Source organism: Falco rusticolus, chromosome 5 (assembly GCF_015220075.1).
Source record: "Falco rusticolus isolate bFalRus1 chromosome 5, bFalRus1.pri, whole genome shotgun sequence".
NCBI classification, from domain to species: domain Eukaryota; kingdom Metazoa; phylum Chordata; class Aves; order Falconiformes; family Falconidae; genus Falco; species Falco rusticolus.
This window is the reverse complement of record NC_051191.1, coordinates 57,079,363-57,096,965: the sequence shown is the minus strand read 5'-3', so window position 1 is coordinate 57,096,965 and position 17,603 is coordinate 57,079,363. Positions and strand designations below refer to the sequence as shown.

The window sequence follows — 17,603 nt, the reverse complement described above, 5'->3', positions numbered from 1 at the left end:
CGCCTTGAGCCATGACCGACTCAGGAAGTGCACCCCATCCCCCTCTGCTTTTGCTCCGCGTGCTTTAGCGATTGATGTCATAGCTGTATTCGGATGCAGGGCTCACCCCCACGTTAGAGCTACTAAAGACATCTTGGGCAGCCCCATCTGCTTGCTGAGGTACCTCAATTAACAGCTAGCCTCCCCCTCCACAGAGGATGGCGAGGCACATGCCTTTGAGGGAGCAAGTCAGAAACCAAAGTGGACTAAATGACCTTTGGGATTCTCTCCAGAGTAGCAGCAGTTCCAGGACTTGGGCTCCCTAACTGAGCCCTTTGTTACCTGCAGTGAACCTGGGGCCAAACTCTACCCAGCAGCTGCTGTGCTGCCGGGGAGCTCCTTGAAAGCCCTGCAGGCCAACCCACCAGAGGACTCAGCTTGGAGGAGAGGGGCTTCCCTGCTGGCAACCTGTGTGGAGCACGTTTGGCAGCCCAGGCCTTGCCTCAGTTTCTCTGTTCCCAGAAGAGACACAGGATACAGGGCACACCAGCACTCTCCCAGTGCTGGCAGTTCTCCTGGCACTGCAGTGTTGCGTGAGGATGTCAAGAACTCCCTAAACCCATAGCAGCAATCACCCTGCCATCAGCATTTTCCTCTTCAAATTCTAATCCACCAACAACCAGCTGTCCCAGGTCACCTCTGTACAGCTCTAACTTACCCAGTGGGTTAAAAATTAATAAAAACCTGACCTCCTTGAATCAAAGTAATGAGTAATGTCAGAAACAGCCTTCTGCAGGCTCCGTTCTTCATCGATCCTTCTTTACTGATCTTTCTCATGCATACACACACATTTTCCATTCCTTTTCCAGCCACGCCGTGTGTTTATACCAGCAGAAGTGACTGGTGGAAAATAATTCAGCTGTAGAGTTAGAGCAAGGGGAGGTAAATGACCACACAAACAGACCATTAGGTAAATGTCAGTTCTCATATTTAATATTTTAATAATTTTGTTTGCAACATTTACCACATAAATCATCTAAATAAATAGATGCTGTACAGTCTCTTATCCATATCAGTACAAAAATAAAACCACACTTTGTGTCAAATTATACTCGAGCCTGCCCTCCCTTTGCTATTACAATCTCCTTTTACAGCACGTACTCGCTCAGAAAAGGCATTAAACTCCAATTGGTTTGTTTGGAATTGGTTTACTCCCTATTTCCCCCCCTCCCCAAATACATTCAATTAGTCTGTACAAAAGCTAGAAGCTCATTCTGTGCAAAAGGAAGCTTTCTGTGTGCAAAGACTCAGATACTCTAGCGAGCTGACAGGAGCAACAGCAACAACTGAAGAGACAAGAACAGAAATAATCCGGGGCCCTCCCCACTAACTGACCCCATCTCCCACCTCCCCCCACCAGAAAGGAAGAACACCACATTAGGTGAATCAGTGTGCAAAACAGCCCGAACAATGTGTGTACGATGAGGGAAAGAGTTGGTGCTGAAAACCCAGCCAGAGGCCTGGGGTTCCCTCAGCTGTAGAGCTGGCTAAGTGAGGGGGGAGAAAAAGATTCTCTCATCTTAGCCTGCTCAAAAGGTTCTTGAGACGCACAGAACAAAAGCTTAATCTAAGAGATTTTAGGTCTTTTGTTGCCGTTCTGTTGGTGATGAGTGAGGAAATGGCGTCTGGAAAAATCCAGTAGCTACTGAAGACAGCTCCTGGTTCACCCTCCCTTCCTCTCCCCACTCCCTGCAGAAGGACAGATACCTTCCTGTTCCTCAACTAAGCTAATAAGGTGCAATTTTTCAGACAGAAAACGCTATAAGATGTCTCCAGAGTCAGAAGAAGCAAAGTTCCAGACTAGGACCGCTCAAACCGAAACTCAGCTTCATTTTCCCCTTTCTTTCGACAAAGAAGGTGGGGGAGGGAGGAAGCCAGCCTGCACCCTGAAGACAGCAAGACTTTGTGTGTCTCCTCTCCCCGTCCAGGGAGCCCTCGTGTTAGTTGGCACCCTGGACCGCACTCCCCTTTCTGCCATGGGAGGGAGGCAAAGGGTTGGGTGGCAGCTCTGGAAAAATGATAAGGAGCAGCCAGTGGCCTGAAACATACATCTTTTGCTTTTCAAATGCCACTTTTAGACAGACGGTAAGGAGTATGTAGCACTCCTAGTGCTTTGCATTTCCAAAGTGCTTCAAAATATACTTCAGATTTAAAAGCAAAAAAAGCTACTTAACATTTAAACAGATTTGCAAAAAGCTTCTTTGTGCTGACACTACATTTTCTGGTTAAAAAATAATAATACTTAAAAAGGCTTTCCACCCCCTCCTCCAAAATCCCCCTCCCAGTCAAAACTCTGGTACCCCAGTAACAAGATAAGCTGCGATGGAGGTTCCAAACAGCCTTATGAGCTCTCCCTTTTCCCTAGCATTTTTGCAGAGCAGCCCATGACAGATGGAAACAATCACAGCAGCAAAGCTTCCATCCCGTCCCGACTCGATAGCAATCCATCTCCACCCTGTTGGCCATTAAGCTCTCCCACTGAGCTCTGCTACTACTCCCAGTTAACTAGGGATCATCTGCCACCTGCTCCCTGCTGAGCCACCATACTCTGAGAAATTAAGGGTGCAAGGGAAAAAGAGGTGGAAAAGAAAAAGGGGTCATCGCTCTGGGAAGTTGCTTGTTACAGGAAAGGATTTGAAGGGCCTGAATTCAATTTTAAGTGACTGCTTCTCTCTCCTTCCAAGTGTCCTGGGGATGTCTGGTGGGCCCTCCCATCTTCACCAGCTGCTTTGGGGGTATTGAGGTGATTTGACACCCAGAAGGTTCATGGTTTCTCTGTAAGGATGATAAGTTGAGCTGGCATAGGACAACATGGTCTCTCGATCATAAGCTATTGTCTCAAAACAAGTTTACGATGCCCTTGGGGAAAATAATTTTACAACAAGCACAGCAAAAGCAACATGCTCCCTTTACCTGTATGTGGCAATGCTATACATTCCCACGTAGAAGTTACCCTATGCAAGCTGTTAACATAGACATCTCCCTTGCTTTCCCAAATGGTAAAACATACATAAATGAAGCACTGACCATCTCCTCTCCATAGGGCCCACTCAGAACTCCAGGGGGCATCCACCCACTGATGCAAGGGATCGGCTTCACTACAAGTTCTTTGCACTTCTAACATACCTTCTCTCTCAGCTGCCAGCTCACCCAAAGGCCTGTCCTCAACTGCCTAGCAAGAGCGACTCTGAGGCAGCTCCTTCCCTCCCTTCCCGGACAAGCAGCTGCCCCTACTATCTTCCTAGAAAGGCCCACTGCCTTCTTCCTAGGCCACAGGTAAGCAAGGGAGGAACAGAAGATGGGTAGATACCAACTAGCTTTAGAAAATGAGATTTTTACACTTTCCCTACTTCACAAAGGACAAGCTTAAAGCTTGAGAGGAGAGGAAGGCGTGGAGAGGTGGTGGCAGATTTAGCTTTGCTCAGATAGATGTGGCTGGCTGACAGCCCTCGCTGCTGTCTTCCACACCCCAGCCTCTGTTGTGGGTACCACCGAGGGTCTTGCACGAGCTACCCTGCCTATTTTTTTGACCTGTGTGAGGCCTCCCTTCTCTGTTCCAGTAAAATTAAACAGCGCTAGCTGGTGTACAGCAGGAAACAGTACTGGGGCCAAGGGCCCCCCTGTGAGGTGAACAAACAATTTTATACATTCAGTCACAAAACACCAGAAGAACAATTCTGGACAGTTTCACAACACTAACAACAACAAAAAAAGCCATTCATTTCTCAATAAGCTTCTTTCTCTCTGAGGCTCTAACATAAGCAAGGGTCGATTCACTAACAAATTTGGGCTTATTTTGGCAAATGGAACTGCTTTTGAGTTTTCTCACAATAATATCCTGTTCTTGCTTAAAAAAGAAAAAAAAATAATCCACAAAAAAACCCCCACCTTGGTCTGACTTCACAAGCAGAAGGGTGCCCAAGCAAATGCAAGACACTAAGGAGCATGCAGGAGCTACAAGGCTACTTAATGCCACTATTTTATGTGTTAAAACTTGCTGTTCCAAGGCATCACATGTATCAGAGCAATAACATTTCATTTATAACTATCCAGGAACAGAGACAGTCCTTTCCACAGGTCTGGGGTGGTTTTTTGTTTGTTTCAAACACAGTGTTAACAATAAAGGTTTTCCAGTCTCATGAAACCCCTCAGTTCTGTCATATATACAGCGAGTTCACTGTTAGAAGATCTATGAAATAAAAAATTCCAAACTTCCATCCCCCGATTGTGGCTGGTAAATTCTCACATGGGAAGAGTTCTAAGAATGACCGTAGGAAAGAACCGTTCTTCTTCGAGAAGTTTGTTTCTTGCATACAGTTCAGTAATTTCCACTGGCTGAAGTTTTTCTTGTTTACAGCCATGGAGCCAAACGAGGTATGGGAGAGTTAGCCCATTTCTATTCTCAGCTTGTGCTTCAAATAGAATTATTAAACTCAGCTTCAGCTGGATGCTATTCTGGCTCTTCTAATCAAACGGAATGCTTAACGAAGCTCTGAGTACAGCATCTGATTTTCATGGTATGTTAGCCCAAGAGGTCCCAATTCAGTTTTCAAATTTTGGGCTGAACTGGCAGATGAACAGCACTGGGGAGAAGAGACAAGACAACCCAGACAACCTCTCATTCCATCACAAATGAAAAACCCCTACACGTCTACACCTGCAGAAGTGGAATAACACTAATTTTAAAGTCCCTCAAGACCAGCTCTACCAAGGAAGTTTACAACAATATGTCACCAGACAATATGGAACAGAGCCAGATTTTTAAAATATCAAGAGAAAAATCTTCTCAAACAGATCTTTAAGACAAGAAAGAATTCATGAATGTAAAATAAAAAAAAAGTCCACCCCAACACAGTAACTGCTTAGTTTCCTAGCACAAACTCCTCCTCACACACACAAACCAAACCCACACACATGCAACTTGTTGCATCTTAACCTGATAAGGGTTAACTCCTCTGACCTGTACACAAAGCAGCATGATAGCAAAGTACTTTGTTCAACACTTTGTGTAGTGAGATTAGTCACCAGCAGAACACAAGCAAGCCTGATCCAAGAAGTGATTAAGATATGAAGCTGTGGGTGGACCCTCTTTGAAAGACCACCACAGGTCTTTGAAAACTCCACTGCAGGAGGAAGCAAAGATGTTTAAAGAGAAATGCCAAAACAAAACATTGAGAAGTCTCAGCTGATGAGTGGAGAGAAAAGCAGAGGATGGAAATCCAGTTTATTAGGACAAGCTCTTTCCTGCCGCAGGATTGGTATTGCTTCCAATGTCAGCCAAAGCCAGGAACCTTAGGAAGCTTTTCTGGTGTATTTGTACACTGAGATGGAAGACAGGACAAAGGCAGCAGTAGCTGCATTAGAATAAAGAAACCAGATCCCATAAACGCCACGAAGATTTAGCAGGAAGAGCTGGAGTTCAAGACTTTTTATAAAATAAGCTAAAATATTATGCTTCTGCAGCTCTAACTACTTGACCCTCTACAACCTTCAAGAGTGGACTCAGCCATGTGGTGCATCCGCTGGTCACAACAAGAAAGAGATGCAGGTAATCAGCACATTTGGCAAGTGTTGGGGAGAGTAAGTGTGTGGGGGTGTGTGTGGGGTGACGATGACAATACTGTCTGACCCCACATCCTGCAAAAGAGGGTGCAGCTCCAGACACAGAAGCCTCGCTCTGGACACCCACGTTTAACAAACATCCTGAGCCTGTATGCTTACCTCATCAATTTGCCCTTGCTAGCTATTGCTTTCCCACTCACTCTTCCTCCCACCACATAACTTCTCCATCCCCCAGCTTCCACTTCTCACCCTCTCAGATTTCCCCATAATGAAACTCCCATGTCACTTACCTTGAGAGACAAAAGGTTAGTCCAGTAATTCAAGATCTTCCCAGTGGTCCTTACACTGCTGTGACACAGTGGAAGATAGGCCTACTCAAACAGCTCTGAGATGGAAGGGGAAATCCTAAGTCTATACTGAGCCGCCACATCCTATCTTGAGGTAAAACCTTCTTTTAATAAAAACCACAGGGGCAGTCCAAGCATTTCGCAAAAGGTAGATGTTTGGAGGACCAGAAGTCCCAGAGCTCCCAAATTCTGCAGGCTAGCAGCCAAGCCCTTCAAAGGAACACATTGAGGATTTCCACAGGGTCTTTAGAGCTCAGAAGGCTTGTAGAATAAATACAGCAGGTAAGAGATGCTTCAGGTGGGGTGGGCAGAGGAAACAAAGGATTTAAGAACAGTAATCATGACAGTAGCCAATGTTACCCTGCAGCACTCTGTCCCGCAGTTCCCATTTTAGACTCTAACTTACTTTTCTTGCTTTCCGTAGGAAAAGGTCTGTATTTTAAATTTTAAGTTAAATAAAATTTGCTTTTAAAAAAATGGAAGAGAACATGCATGTGCAAGAACAGATGCTATGCTAAACTACTAACTCAAAATACATCAATTTTTCCAAAACCTTAAAGTGTCACAGGCAGTCCAGCACAAGGCATTTTTAAGTGCAAGATCAGGCAGGGTCTATTGAAACGCAGACCGCTTTCCTTGGCAAAGATTTTTTTAAGCCTTCCAAGGGGAAGTTCCTATCAGTAAAGTAGTACAGGATCACAGATACTGTGAGGAGACCAGAGTCACAGAAGAATATTACTCAGGCAGTACAATCCAAGAATTCTCATTGCTAAGAATTAAGACTTTTTTTTTTTAACCCCTTCCTCAAATCTAATACACGCCTTCCCCACATGTTGTTTACCTTGGATCTCTCAATGGGATCCAAGAACAGAATTTGCTGCTAATCAAGGTCCGTTTCTAGCTCAGTTCTCTCCAATTCCTGTGTCCTGGGCCTGTGCCAGTATCTTGGATATCTTTGCAGTGCCAGGCAATGCTTTAGTTGTCCTACTGGCCCCTCCTCCCAGGGGAGAGGAGCCGGTTTTCAACCAACTTATTACCACAGATTCAGGGTAGCATTTGTTATTAATACTGAATTTGGCAAAGGGTAAAAATACCCCACTCCCCATAATGCATTCCTCACACAGCAGAGCCAAGCCCGGAAATCCTCTTCAGCATATACAGAACAGTATGTCTGCACTGGGTTTCTGAGCTTTTAGTGAGTGCAAATTGAATTTATGTTGCCAATCTAGATTTCAGAGACGCATTTCAGTCTTTCCACATGATCAACTATCAAACGGAGAAACCTCTGCTGTCTATATGGACCCACGCTGCAAAGACTGACTTACCACAGACAGGCAAACATGGATCTGAAGTCCTGACAGCAGGCCACAGGGGAAACAGCACTGGAGAGGAAGTCTGTTAAGACTGGAGTTATCTACACAGGTAGGATCCATTGCCTCTCACTGCTGCAGGAAGAGAGGGAGGAGGAAGGTAGGAAGAGCAATGCACAGAGAAGTATCTTTATCCAAGGGATATCAATTGCAAAACAAGGCAGCAGACTAGAGACCCAGCTCTCTTTCCACCTTCACATGCCCTCTCCCCACAAATGCAGCTGCCACCACTTAACAGGATAAAAGGCAAATTGTTCAGCTTGCTGCTTTCACATCTAGGAGGGGAGTCTTTGCCAGGGAAAGGGCTGTCAGTTTTTCAGATGGACAAAGCAATGACAAACACACACCCCCTACACTGCCCTTTTTTGCGTATCTGAAAGGGGAAAAAGGAGAAAAGAGAGAGGGTGGTTGGTGGTTGGTTGGTTCGTTGTTTTTTTTTTAAAAAAAAAAAAGGTATCTGTAAACATTTTAAGAGGACACATTTTGGATATTTTTTTTTTTCTTAAGGGATAAAACAACCCTTCCCTAGCCCCACCCTAAAAGCACTGGTTTTGGGGAGCACTGAAAATGGAGATTCAGAACTGCACGCTCCGGTCTCGGAAGAAGCCCTCAGCCACTTGTGCTTCTCTGAAAGTGACGGTAATGGAGTTTGCTGTGATGTCTGTCACTGTCACTTCGCTGGGGGGCACAGTGGGAATCCAAGGGAGACTGCCATCCACATCTGCTGCAGAAGGAGAGGCAGATAAGAGTAGGTTAGCAAGAGAGAGGTGAGGGAGAAGGAAAGGAGGAAGAAGAGAGGGAAGGGAAGGATGGAAAGAGAGGCCTCCTTTCTGACAAACGGTGGGTGAAAACAGCCTGTACTGAATCTGCACAAAGGCAAGAAAGAGCATGGGCAAGCCCTCCCCTCAGAGGCTATGGGAAAATAGAGGATCCCTGCAGGATATAATGGGAAAAGGAAAGAATAGCGAAGGTGTCCAGACACACGCCAGCATTGGAGCAGGCTACGCAGAGGTCAAAAGACCCTGTAACACCACTCGGCTCATCTAACCATCCACAATTCCCTGATACCTCTCACCTCATCTCAGCCCCTAATTTGGCTGTGTCAGCAAAGCACACTCATCCAGGAGTGAGCTCACCTGCTTATAAATGTCCTATCCCGTTGAAAAGTAAAAAATCACAAACTCTTACACATGCTCTTCAGATACTCCTGGGGGAGTCAAAGGGATCCAAAATGGAGAGTGTTCCTTGTACTGCACCTGTAATGCAGCCTGGGTGTGATTCTCTCCAAAAAAATCTGTCAATACTGCTTCACAGAGAGGTTGTTCTCCCTTTCTTCTATCCTTTCTGTGCTCCTGGATAGCTACATACAAGAAACCCAAGCATCCCTGCACTTTTTCACTGCAGTAATAATTATCAGTCTCTCTGCCACCCTAAGCCTCACTTCCCCCAAGCCCCAGAGACAGCCACAAAAATACAGAGAGAGGAAGGAAAACGTACCCTCTCCCTGTCACTAGACCTATACTATACACCTTGTTGTCCCAAACCAGGCAAGGAATGAGGGCCCCTTAAAAGTGTATTTCCTGGCCTCTGTCTCAAATACCTGGGGTGCCTACTTTCACCTCAGAAAGAGTCTAACCCACCTAACAATAATTGGAATTCCATGCAAGCCACGTGTCAAAGGGATAACAAAAACAGTTTTACATTTCTGTAGAACCATTCATTCTTCTGATCCCCAAGTGCTTTAGAACCCACCACTTCCAGGGGGGAAGAGCCTCACATATTTGCCCATTGGCAGGACGCAGAGCTGGGTTCGTCTGTGCTACCACCGTTGAAGCCTCCCTGTATTTTGGGCACTCTTTGAGTCCCTCTCAGAAAGGAGGGGATAACGTTGATTGCCAGAACACAGCTCTCTCCTCAAAATGCTGCCTAATCCAGCCTGGCTAACAGCTACCCCTAGCAAGGAGTAACAGGATTCCCTTAGCTACTACAAGCAGCACAAGTCCTGGCTTTCCACTCCTTAGCAAAGCTGTGCCTTCAGAAGCTCTAATAATGCAGGGATAGAGTTTTCTTCGTAACTCAGAAAACACACCCTTCCCACAGCCCATCTGCACAAGGTGCTGGTATCCCTCCCCAAAATGCCAAATATGCCTGGACAACTCCCATGCCTACACCCACGCTGCCTATTCAGTGGATCAGGCAGGAGTTACCATCCTCACTTCATCTCTCATCCCCCTCTCACATAGCTCTAGAGCAAGAGACTTTACAGGATGTGGGGTGTGGAGAGAATAGGGAAGGAGGGGGCAGAGGAATGCACTATGGGTTCCTAACGGCATTCCTGTATGCTTATCAGAGCAGCACTAGGAGAGCAGCTCTCATGCCCAAGCTTGCCCACTGCCAGCCGAGCTCCTTTTAGCAGAGCAGCAGGCTGAACACATGTGGATATGTGGACAGAGGCAGAGTTCATCCCTATCACACCTGCACGTCGCCTCTGCTAGGAGGAAACTGTAAGAGGGGAGTAACTTGCAGCACCTTCCACATGCAGTATCTTCTGCTGGGAGGGGCATTACTGATACAAAGCCTACAGGGAGGCAACAGCACCAAAAAAGCAGATTAATCCGTGCTATTCATCCAAACAAGAGGGCCACAATGTCAGCCAGCGAGAGCTGCTCTGAGGACCTGACCCAAACCACAATCCCAGGATGAGGCAAGCAAGGAGGAAGCATGCAGAGCATCCTTTGCTACCCCAGAACTTCACAGCCGAGGTGTCTGGCCTTACCTTCCTTGCTGGTGTGCTGCATGGCCTCCCAGTCCTCAGGGCCCTGCCTGGCCTCTAGGCCCACTGCATCATTCAGGAAGAACTCATGCCTGCAGTTTCGGCTTTCCAGGCTTGCCATGCGGGGGAACTTCTTCCTTGACAGTCGCAGGTACTTCTGGTTTTTGCGTTGCTTCCGGAGAGAGAATGGCAGGACCGTTCCCCCAGTCTTCTCTGAGAACTCTGCCTGCCCTGGCTTGGCCCCTGGCATGCTACTGTCTCCTCCTCCAAACCTCCGTGCAAGAGAGAAACAGAGCTTCTCCTTTCCCTTGTGGGCACTCCTCAAGTCCATGCCATAGAGTCGCTGCCAAGACATCAATGCAGCAAGGGTCAGAGAGGAAATCAGATAATACAGTCAGGGCTCCCACCTGGGAGCCAGGAAACTACTCTCTGTTCAGTCCCCGAACACCTAGATGAGCTAGGATAAGTTGTGCTGCTTCTACAACACTGTTTCTCTCGCCTCTTCAACTGCCATCTAAGCTCTTCCTAATATGTGCTTCCTAGGATTGGCTGCTTTGCTTGGCAGCAGTCAAGGCATGCTGGAACTCTGCTTCCAACCAGTGTCTACCTTTAATATGATGTAAAGTCCAAGCCCAACGTGAAATTGAAAGAGCACACAAACCAGGTAACCTGCAACCACCCAAGCCCAAAGTTTAGAAAATCCTAGTTCAGACAGCAAGAACTGTTGTTGATTGTTTTGTTTTGTTTAGCTTTTTTTAAAGACAAGTTAGCTGGCTCTTCAGCTAACAGGTTAAAAGTATCTGCCTACCCACTGATTTCATGTTGTTGTGTAAGCTTGTTACCTCCAGTTTTGTCCATAAAACAGCAAACTGATAGTTTCCACCTCCCTGTGAGCAGAGGAGCAGCAGAGCAGCTAATGAGTTAGAAATACACAGAAGAGCAAGAGGCTACCTGCAGTAGGAGGCGCTTTGGTTTGGGGCCTCTTTTCCTGTACCCTGATGCACGGTCTCGCTCTTCCCTGTGAAAGAGGAACACAAATCAGAGTACTAAATACCACAGCACAAAACCTAGTCAGGACATCTACCTTTTGCAGCACAGCTCCCTCATTTCCCGCATTAAAATCCAATGATGACCAGTGTGGGCTTGAAGAATGTCCTGGAATTGCTTCTTGTAGGAGTGAAAGCCTTACAATAAGGGAATTTCTTTGACTGCTGATCAAGGATGGGTTAGGGAAACTTACCACCTCACATCAGTCGAGCCCTGGACCTGATCAAAACCTAAGACTGATTGCTCTTTGGCTCAGTGCTGCTTGTTCTTGGCCTCATTTACTGAACAGTGCCAATCAAAGCTGCTTTAACCCCATCTTGTCTGCCTCAGCCAACACCAGGATACAGAGATCAAGCAGGATTCATTGCTATACATGTCATCTTTGATTGAAGCAGGGACAACAGGGGCACTTTGTACATGCTGTGAAATAAAGACACTATTTCCTTTTCCTGTGTCCAGGGAGAGAAAGAACATGTGCCTTACTTTTCTTCGTAAGCCACTACCAGGCGAGGGTCCAAGATATGATCCTCTGGCTCCCATGTGCTGTATCTGAAGAAAAACATAAGGAATATAAAGTAAACAATACTTTTTTTGCAGGCCTGCTACCAATGTGCTGTGGCCCTGGATACTGCCTTCACAAGAGTTGGTGGGGCCTGCCACAACACTGCAAGAGCTCTGAGGAATCTCAGCCTTTCTGCACCCCCAACTTCCAGCAGACACCACCTCCCCTTCCCAAAACAGGCAGGGCCAAGTGTCAGGCAGCTCTTTAAAGGAGAACAGGGAAGACTTTCCTCCCCAGGGCCCCCTTCACACTATTTGCAAAGACTCTGCAGACACTTAAAACTGATTTTAAGTCAGTGCCTAAACAGGTCTCATTTACAGCACTCCCTCAAATCCAACAAACCCCATGGAACAATGAGATGCAATCCAATACAGCTTTCTGAAAAATAGGTCTCTCTTAATTTAGGTTGCTGAAAGAGTAAGTATGCTTTCTCACCTGCATTATTAATTACCTCTAATAACCGGAGCTGAAAGTATTCATTTAAGAAGAGTTTAATTTTTCTCCACTGATGCTATTAAACTAAACATGTTTAGACCTGGGCCCTGAGGCAAGTTGACAGCGATTTTCCAACTGTTCCTCCTCTTGCTCAACTGCCCCTGCGGGTTATTTTTATCTAGCAGAGGTCACCAGTGTTTCTGTACCGGTGCAGGAGGAACACATCTGCATTGTGGTCAGGGCTACCAAAACTACTCAAAATAAGCTTGATGCTCTGAAAGTAGCCTGTGAACAGTGTCACTCACTGCCCCATCTCCTGCCTCGATTTTGAGACAGCTGTGACAGGAGTCAGATGTTCAGGAAAGGACTGAACCTACCCAGCAGGCAACACCAAAACTGGTTCCCAAAGGGCACTGCTGCACTTCATACCAAGCAGAAGCAGCAAAAACTCCCATTGTGGAAGGTGAAAGAATCACAGGGTAGTCCTCATGTCAAGTTTGCTTCTAAGGGGTCATGTGTGCCCAGAAAAGGTGGGTGGCATGTCCCTACCATAGAAACTCAAAGGCAAGAAAGCAAGTCTGAAACCCCAAATGCTCAAATTGTTAATTTTCCTGGAATGTGAGGTCCAGGGCCTGGAGACAAAGCACCTCCCCAGCCCTTGGGGAGGAGAGCAAGAGACAAGCCACATGCAGGTGGGCAAGGGGGCACTGATATCAGTGCCTTGAAACAGGGGAAAAGCCAATTAGGATTTTTACATTTCAGGATGAAGTCTAGGCTACACACAAGGGCACATGGTACATGCATATATGTACACAGGGGAGGTGGTGTGGGAATGCTTTTCCCTTTCATCTCTCCATTAGATGGAAGACAGGTATGGATAGCATTCATGGAGAATGGGTCTAGAAATAAAAGTACAATTCTTTTGCAAAATGGAGAAACAAAAATATGAAATTCAGATATCCCAAGGTGCACTGTACATCAGAGAGTTAAGAACAGACACTTCTTCCTAACCAGCTGATCCCTCCCTCCCTCCTTTGCTCGAACCTCCTGCAGCAACCTGACTGTGAGCTGTCAAAGCCAAGTTACTGTTTGAACAGAGGAAGGTTTCCTCCCAGCTGCGGGGATTCTGGCATTCATTCTACAAATTTAAGAAAAATAATAACACAGGGAGGGCAAAACATTGGATTGCTTTGCATAGGCAGGAGAGGAAAGGGGATTTGCTTTAAAAAAAAAACAACCCTGGTGGGTGTTGCCTTTTTCTCTGCAGTTCAGTTTCTGGCTTCTCTGCAGTGGCAAAACACTGCATATAAAAAAAAAAACATGGCTCAGTTTGCCATGCGCATGCGCATACACACAGAGAGCTATATATACGGGTACACACAGCCCAGGCTGCAGCAGAACCGCAGAGAGGCACTCTGGAAAACATAGATCATATGATGTTCCTTCCCCCTCCTTCTACTCCTCCTCTTCCCCCTCCCCTCTAAACTCCAATACAAGTTGTAAACAAGCTTGTAACTAGAATCAGATAGTAACTCCTCCATTCCCTGACTCCAGGAGTACAATCCAGAAATCTGAGGTGCAGGACATTAACAAGAATTTATTATTAAAACGAAAGGAAAAAAAGTGAAAAGTCAATTATGTGGGAAAGCATCAAACTGCTGACCTATCCTTACTCCCTTCCATGAAGCCTCTGATGGGAATGATGGGACAACTTGTACAGAGATTACAAAGAGCATTAAGACAAAGTTTGGGAGGGGAATGAAGAGAAACACGATGTGGGATGGGGAAACTGAGTATGCTGGAAAATAAAGACGCAAACAGCTTGTGGTGCTGCATGCTATCACAGACATATGCATGTTCAGAAACACGGAACAGAGCCTACTAGGATGAAAGCGACTTCAATGCTCAAAGCATCTTGGTTTTAAGCAACTCAAACCAACAGGTGAACAGTTTAGGGGAGGGTGGGAGCATGGGCGAAGAAAAAAAAATTCAGTGTTTCTCAGATTTGGCGTTTGGGGAAAGAGCGAAGATGTTTGGACATGTCACAGCATCAGAAGAAGGGAACTCTGGCATCCCCTTGCTCCCTGGGCAGAAAGCTGTGCTTTTAATTCCCAAAAGAGAGCTTCTAGCTCTCCCAGAGTTCCAAGGCACATGGCAAGGAAAGGCAGCAGTAAGAATAAGGGCTGTTCTGTCCGAGGAAAACTACGCCATGCCTCAACCCACCTTCTTGGCAAGTGACTTTACAAAGGAAGGACCTCAATGCACTTGTTGAAAGGAGAATGGGATAAACATCAGTATTCTGGCCAAAAGGGGATGGTGCCTCACAGACTACAAACACATTTCCCAACTTCTAACAGTGATTAAACAAGGCTTGGCTACTTAGAAGGCTGAAGCAGTCCAAGAACTGACCCAAACTACATGGCAACTGGCGCTCAACAAGTGCACAAGGTTACGCTTTGACAGCAGAACTTACAGTCAAGAACAAAGTCACCCTCTCCCACCACCACCAGAGAGGGGAAGCTGCTTGTATTCACACATGCCCTATAAGCACAAGGATTAGGCACGAGGATTATGGCACGTAGGAACACATTTCAACTTCTTAGACACCAGGTACAATCTGTTAGGACCATCCTAGTGGGCCCTGCTTTGCAACTGCAAGGATGAAGCCGTAAAAGCAGCCCCCTTTGCTTAGCAACACACAGCGCAACTGCATGTGTAATGTAATTGTACCCACACAGAGCTGCAAACAGAAAAGCAAAGACAGGGCCCCATACAGGCTGGTCAGGGGGCTGTTCTACTAGACCGCTAGCTAACATAGTAATATTCTCCAGTTACCTAATCCTTTTAATCTTAAAGCCTTTTACAGACTGTTTAGACCCAGAGCAATCACTCTTCTTCAGAGGCAGCTGCATTTTAATAAGAAAAATATCTACAAACAATGTACAGCAATGCCGCAAAAAAAATTTTTTTTTCCCTTTTTGCAACATAGCAACCAAAGCAAAAGCAGAAGAGACACTCAAAATAACAGAAGGTTTCAGACAAGGAAATGAAGACATGGCAGTAATTTTCAAGGGACAAAGATCACCTGCATTTGGCTACAATCAATAAATCTGAAACATTGCCCCTTTCCGTTTGTGAATAGCAGAGGGGAAGTAGTAGAACAACAAGACAAGACCATCAACTTGTTTTCTATTTTAAAAAACCGCATATAGCTCTAAAAATAAAGTGGGATCCTCTCGGTGCTGACTCAGGAAAGCAGGAGCCATTCCAAGTTCAGAAGAATCAGGGTTCCCTGTTAAACTCGTAATGAATTTAAAACCATTTGTATCTAGAAAGCATCTCAATGGAATATTTCAGTGGTGGCAAAACCCAGTCAGAATAGACTGGCACACAGTTTGCATCCCTCAGCTGCTGGTCCAGAAATAGATTTGGTTTTGGTTTATAGCTCTTTGTTTTTGTTTATTGTTGTTGGAACCAGGGACAAAAGGTTACCTGTTAAGAGCGGGATACTCAGTTGTAGCGATACAATGTAAGCTATTACCAAATATTAAAGGCGTAAAAACCAAGTAAAACAACTTACTTTGGGGGCCATCCTTTCCATTTCACCAGGTATTCTACTTTACCCTAAAGGCAGAAAAGGGAAGAAAACAGGTGAAGTCTGCAACCAAATATGGGCTACAGCAAGAGATGCAACCAATGAACAGGCCTAAACTCTGCAACTGAAAATCTCGTTTCCCATCCCTTTATTTTCAAAACAAAGCCACTTCCTCATTCAAATATGCTCGCTATAACTTTTTCCCCAGAAAATAGTAACGCAGGGGTATTTAAGCATGCTTGAACTACCATCAACCTGGGGTCATACCTTTGCAGAAGCCTTGCAGGCAGGACCCCAAAAGCCAACTGGAGAGCAAGACTGCAATCATTCCCACATTTACAGACAATCCTACAAGAAGGCAGCATGCATAAATGCGAGAAGGAGATGTATGCCAGAAGCAAGTGTCAAAGGAATTTTGTTCAAGCAGAGATGAAATACAGTATTTCAGAACCTATGATATATCTCTTCAACTTCCCTTCCAGTTGCTACACACTCTACTCAAACGCTGTCCCATCATCACAGTCACTCAACCTTTCCACCCAAGCAAACAGCAGCGCACAGCTGAAGTTCAGAGTTATCCATTTATTCGTTCAGTCCAAGCACAAGATGTAAAAAGAAAAAAAAATCCAACAACCCAAGCAAAAAAAAAAAAAAAGCATAGCAATTGGAAACCATGTTCAAGGGCTCCATGAGCAATGTGTACAACTATTAAGATCTTTAATATTATACTGAGGAGCTTGTTAAGGACTTCCCAAAGTGTGGCAGAGGCCCTCGCACGCGCGGGATGCCCATCCCTTGAAGTGCCGCTGCTGCAGCCGCAAGCACCTTTACACAACAGCACAGCACCTGGATCCTCGGGCCAGGGAGCCGGTTTTGTCTTCCTCACGGGGGGCTCATGGGCTCCCCAGCGCTTGGAAACACTGCCCTGTGAGGAACTTCCCGCCGGAGGGTCCCCGCAGGCTGCGTGCTTACGGGCTAGGCCTCGTAGCGCCCTGCCGGGACAGCGCGTGTGTCCACTGATGGGGAAACTGAGTCACGCAGCTGCCCACCGGGCCCTCCCGAAGCCCCTCCCGCCGCCAGCTCCGCTGCCACCAGCACGGATTTTTGGAAGCGGAAGCCCCCGGCGGTGACACCGCCCCCCCCCTCAGCCCGGCCGGCCCCCCCGCGGAGCCCCCCGAAGCACACACCCCTCACGAGGCACTCCCGCCCCCCCCGCCCCGCCGCCCCGCGGGCAGGTGCCGGTACCGCCCCGCCGGCAGCGCGCGGCTGCCCGTTACTCCGCGCGGGCATGGGGGGGGGGGGGGGGAGGCGAAGGCAGGGCGGCCACGCGCGCGCCCACCACGCCCCCCGCGCTCGTGCGAGGCAGGAGAGGCGAGGGGTGCCCCGGCGCGCGCCCCGCCGCTGCCCACCTTCCGCACGCGCTTCTTGCGGATGCTCTCCACCGCGAACACCTGCTCCCCGATGGCCGACAGCTCCATGCGGCGGGCGGGGCAGCGGCGCTGGCGCCGGACACCGGCGGAGCCGGCTGTCGCACGGCGGAGGGCGCGGGCGGGGGCTGCCTCCCGCGGCGGCGGCGGTCGCGGCTGGCCCGGTGGCGGCGGCCGTTGCCCGCTGGCGGCCGTTACCCACCGCTCCCCCTCACACGCCCCCTCGCGCGCGGCCGCGCCCCCTCCCCTCCCCCCGCCCCGCTTTAGAACCTGCGCAACGTTTTCCCCGGCTCGCGCGGGGGGGGGCGGGGCGCGGCGCGGCGCGGGTTGGGCGGGAACCGCCTGAGGGGCCGCTCCCGCCTCCCCGCCTCAGCCCCCGCTCCCGCCGCCGCCCGCCGCAGCCCGTGGCCGGCAGCCGGCCTCCCCGCCTTTCCCTGGGAGCCGGG

The 17,603-nt window shown here is 47.7% G+C and overlaps 1 protein-coding gene across 3 annotated transcripts; it reads right to left on the bottom strand.

Moving 5' to 3' along the window:
- Nucleotides 1–950: 950 nt before the first annotated feature.
- Nucleotides 951–17,399, bottom strand: CBX7 (chromobox 7). 3 transcript variants are annotated; one of them, XM_037388709.1, is made up of 6 exons: nt 17,140–17,399; nt 15,716–15,759; nt 11,622–11,687; nt 11,043–11,109; nt 10,095–10,434; nt 951–7,393 (listed from the first exon to the last, which is right to left on the bottom strand). In XM_037388709.1, the coding sequence occupies exons 1-6, from the start codon at nt 17,206–17,208 to the stop codon at nt 7,359–7,361; spliced, it is 621 nt and encodes a 206-aa protein (XP_037244606.1). In that variant the 5' UTR covers nt 17,209–17,399; the 3' UTR covers nt 951–7,358. The 3 variants fall into 3 exon arrangements, with proteins under 3 accessions (XP_037244606.1, XP_037244604.1, XP_037244605.1); XM_037388707.1 differs by having other exon boundaries at nt 951–8,042; nt 17,140–17,396; XM_037388708.1 differs by having other exon boundaries at nt 951–8,039; nt 17,140–17,395.
- Between the last annotated feature and the right edge of the window lie 204 nt (nt 17,400–17,603).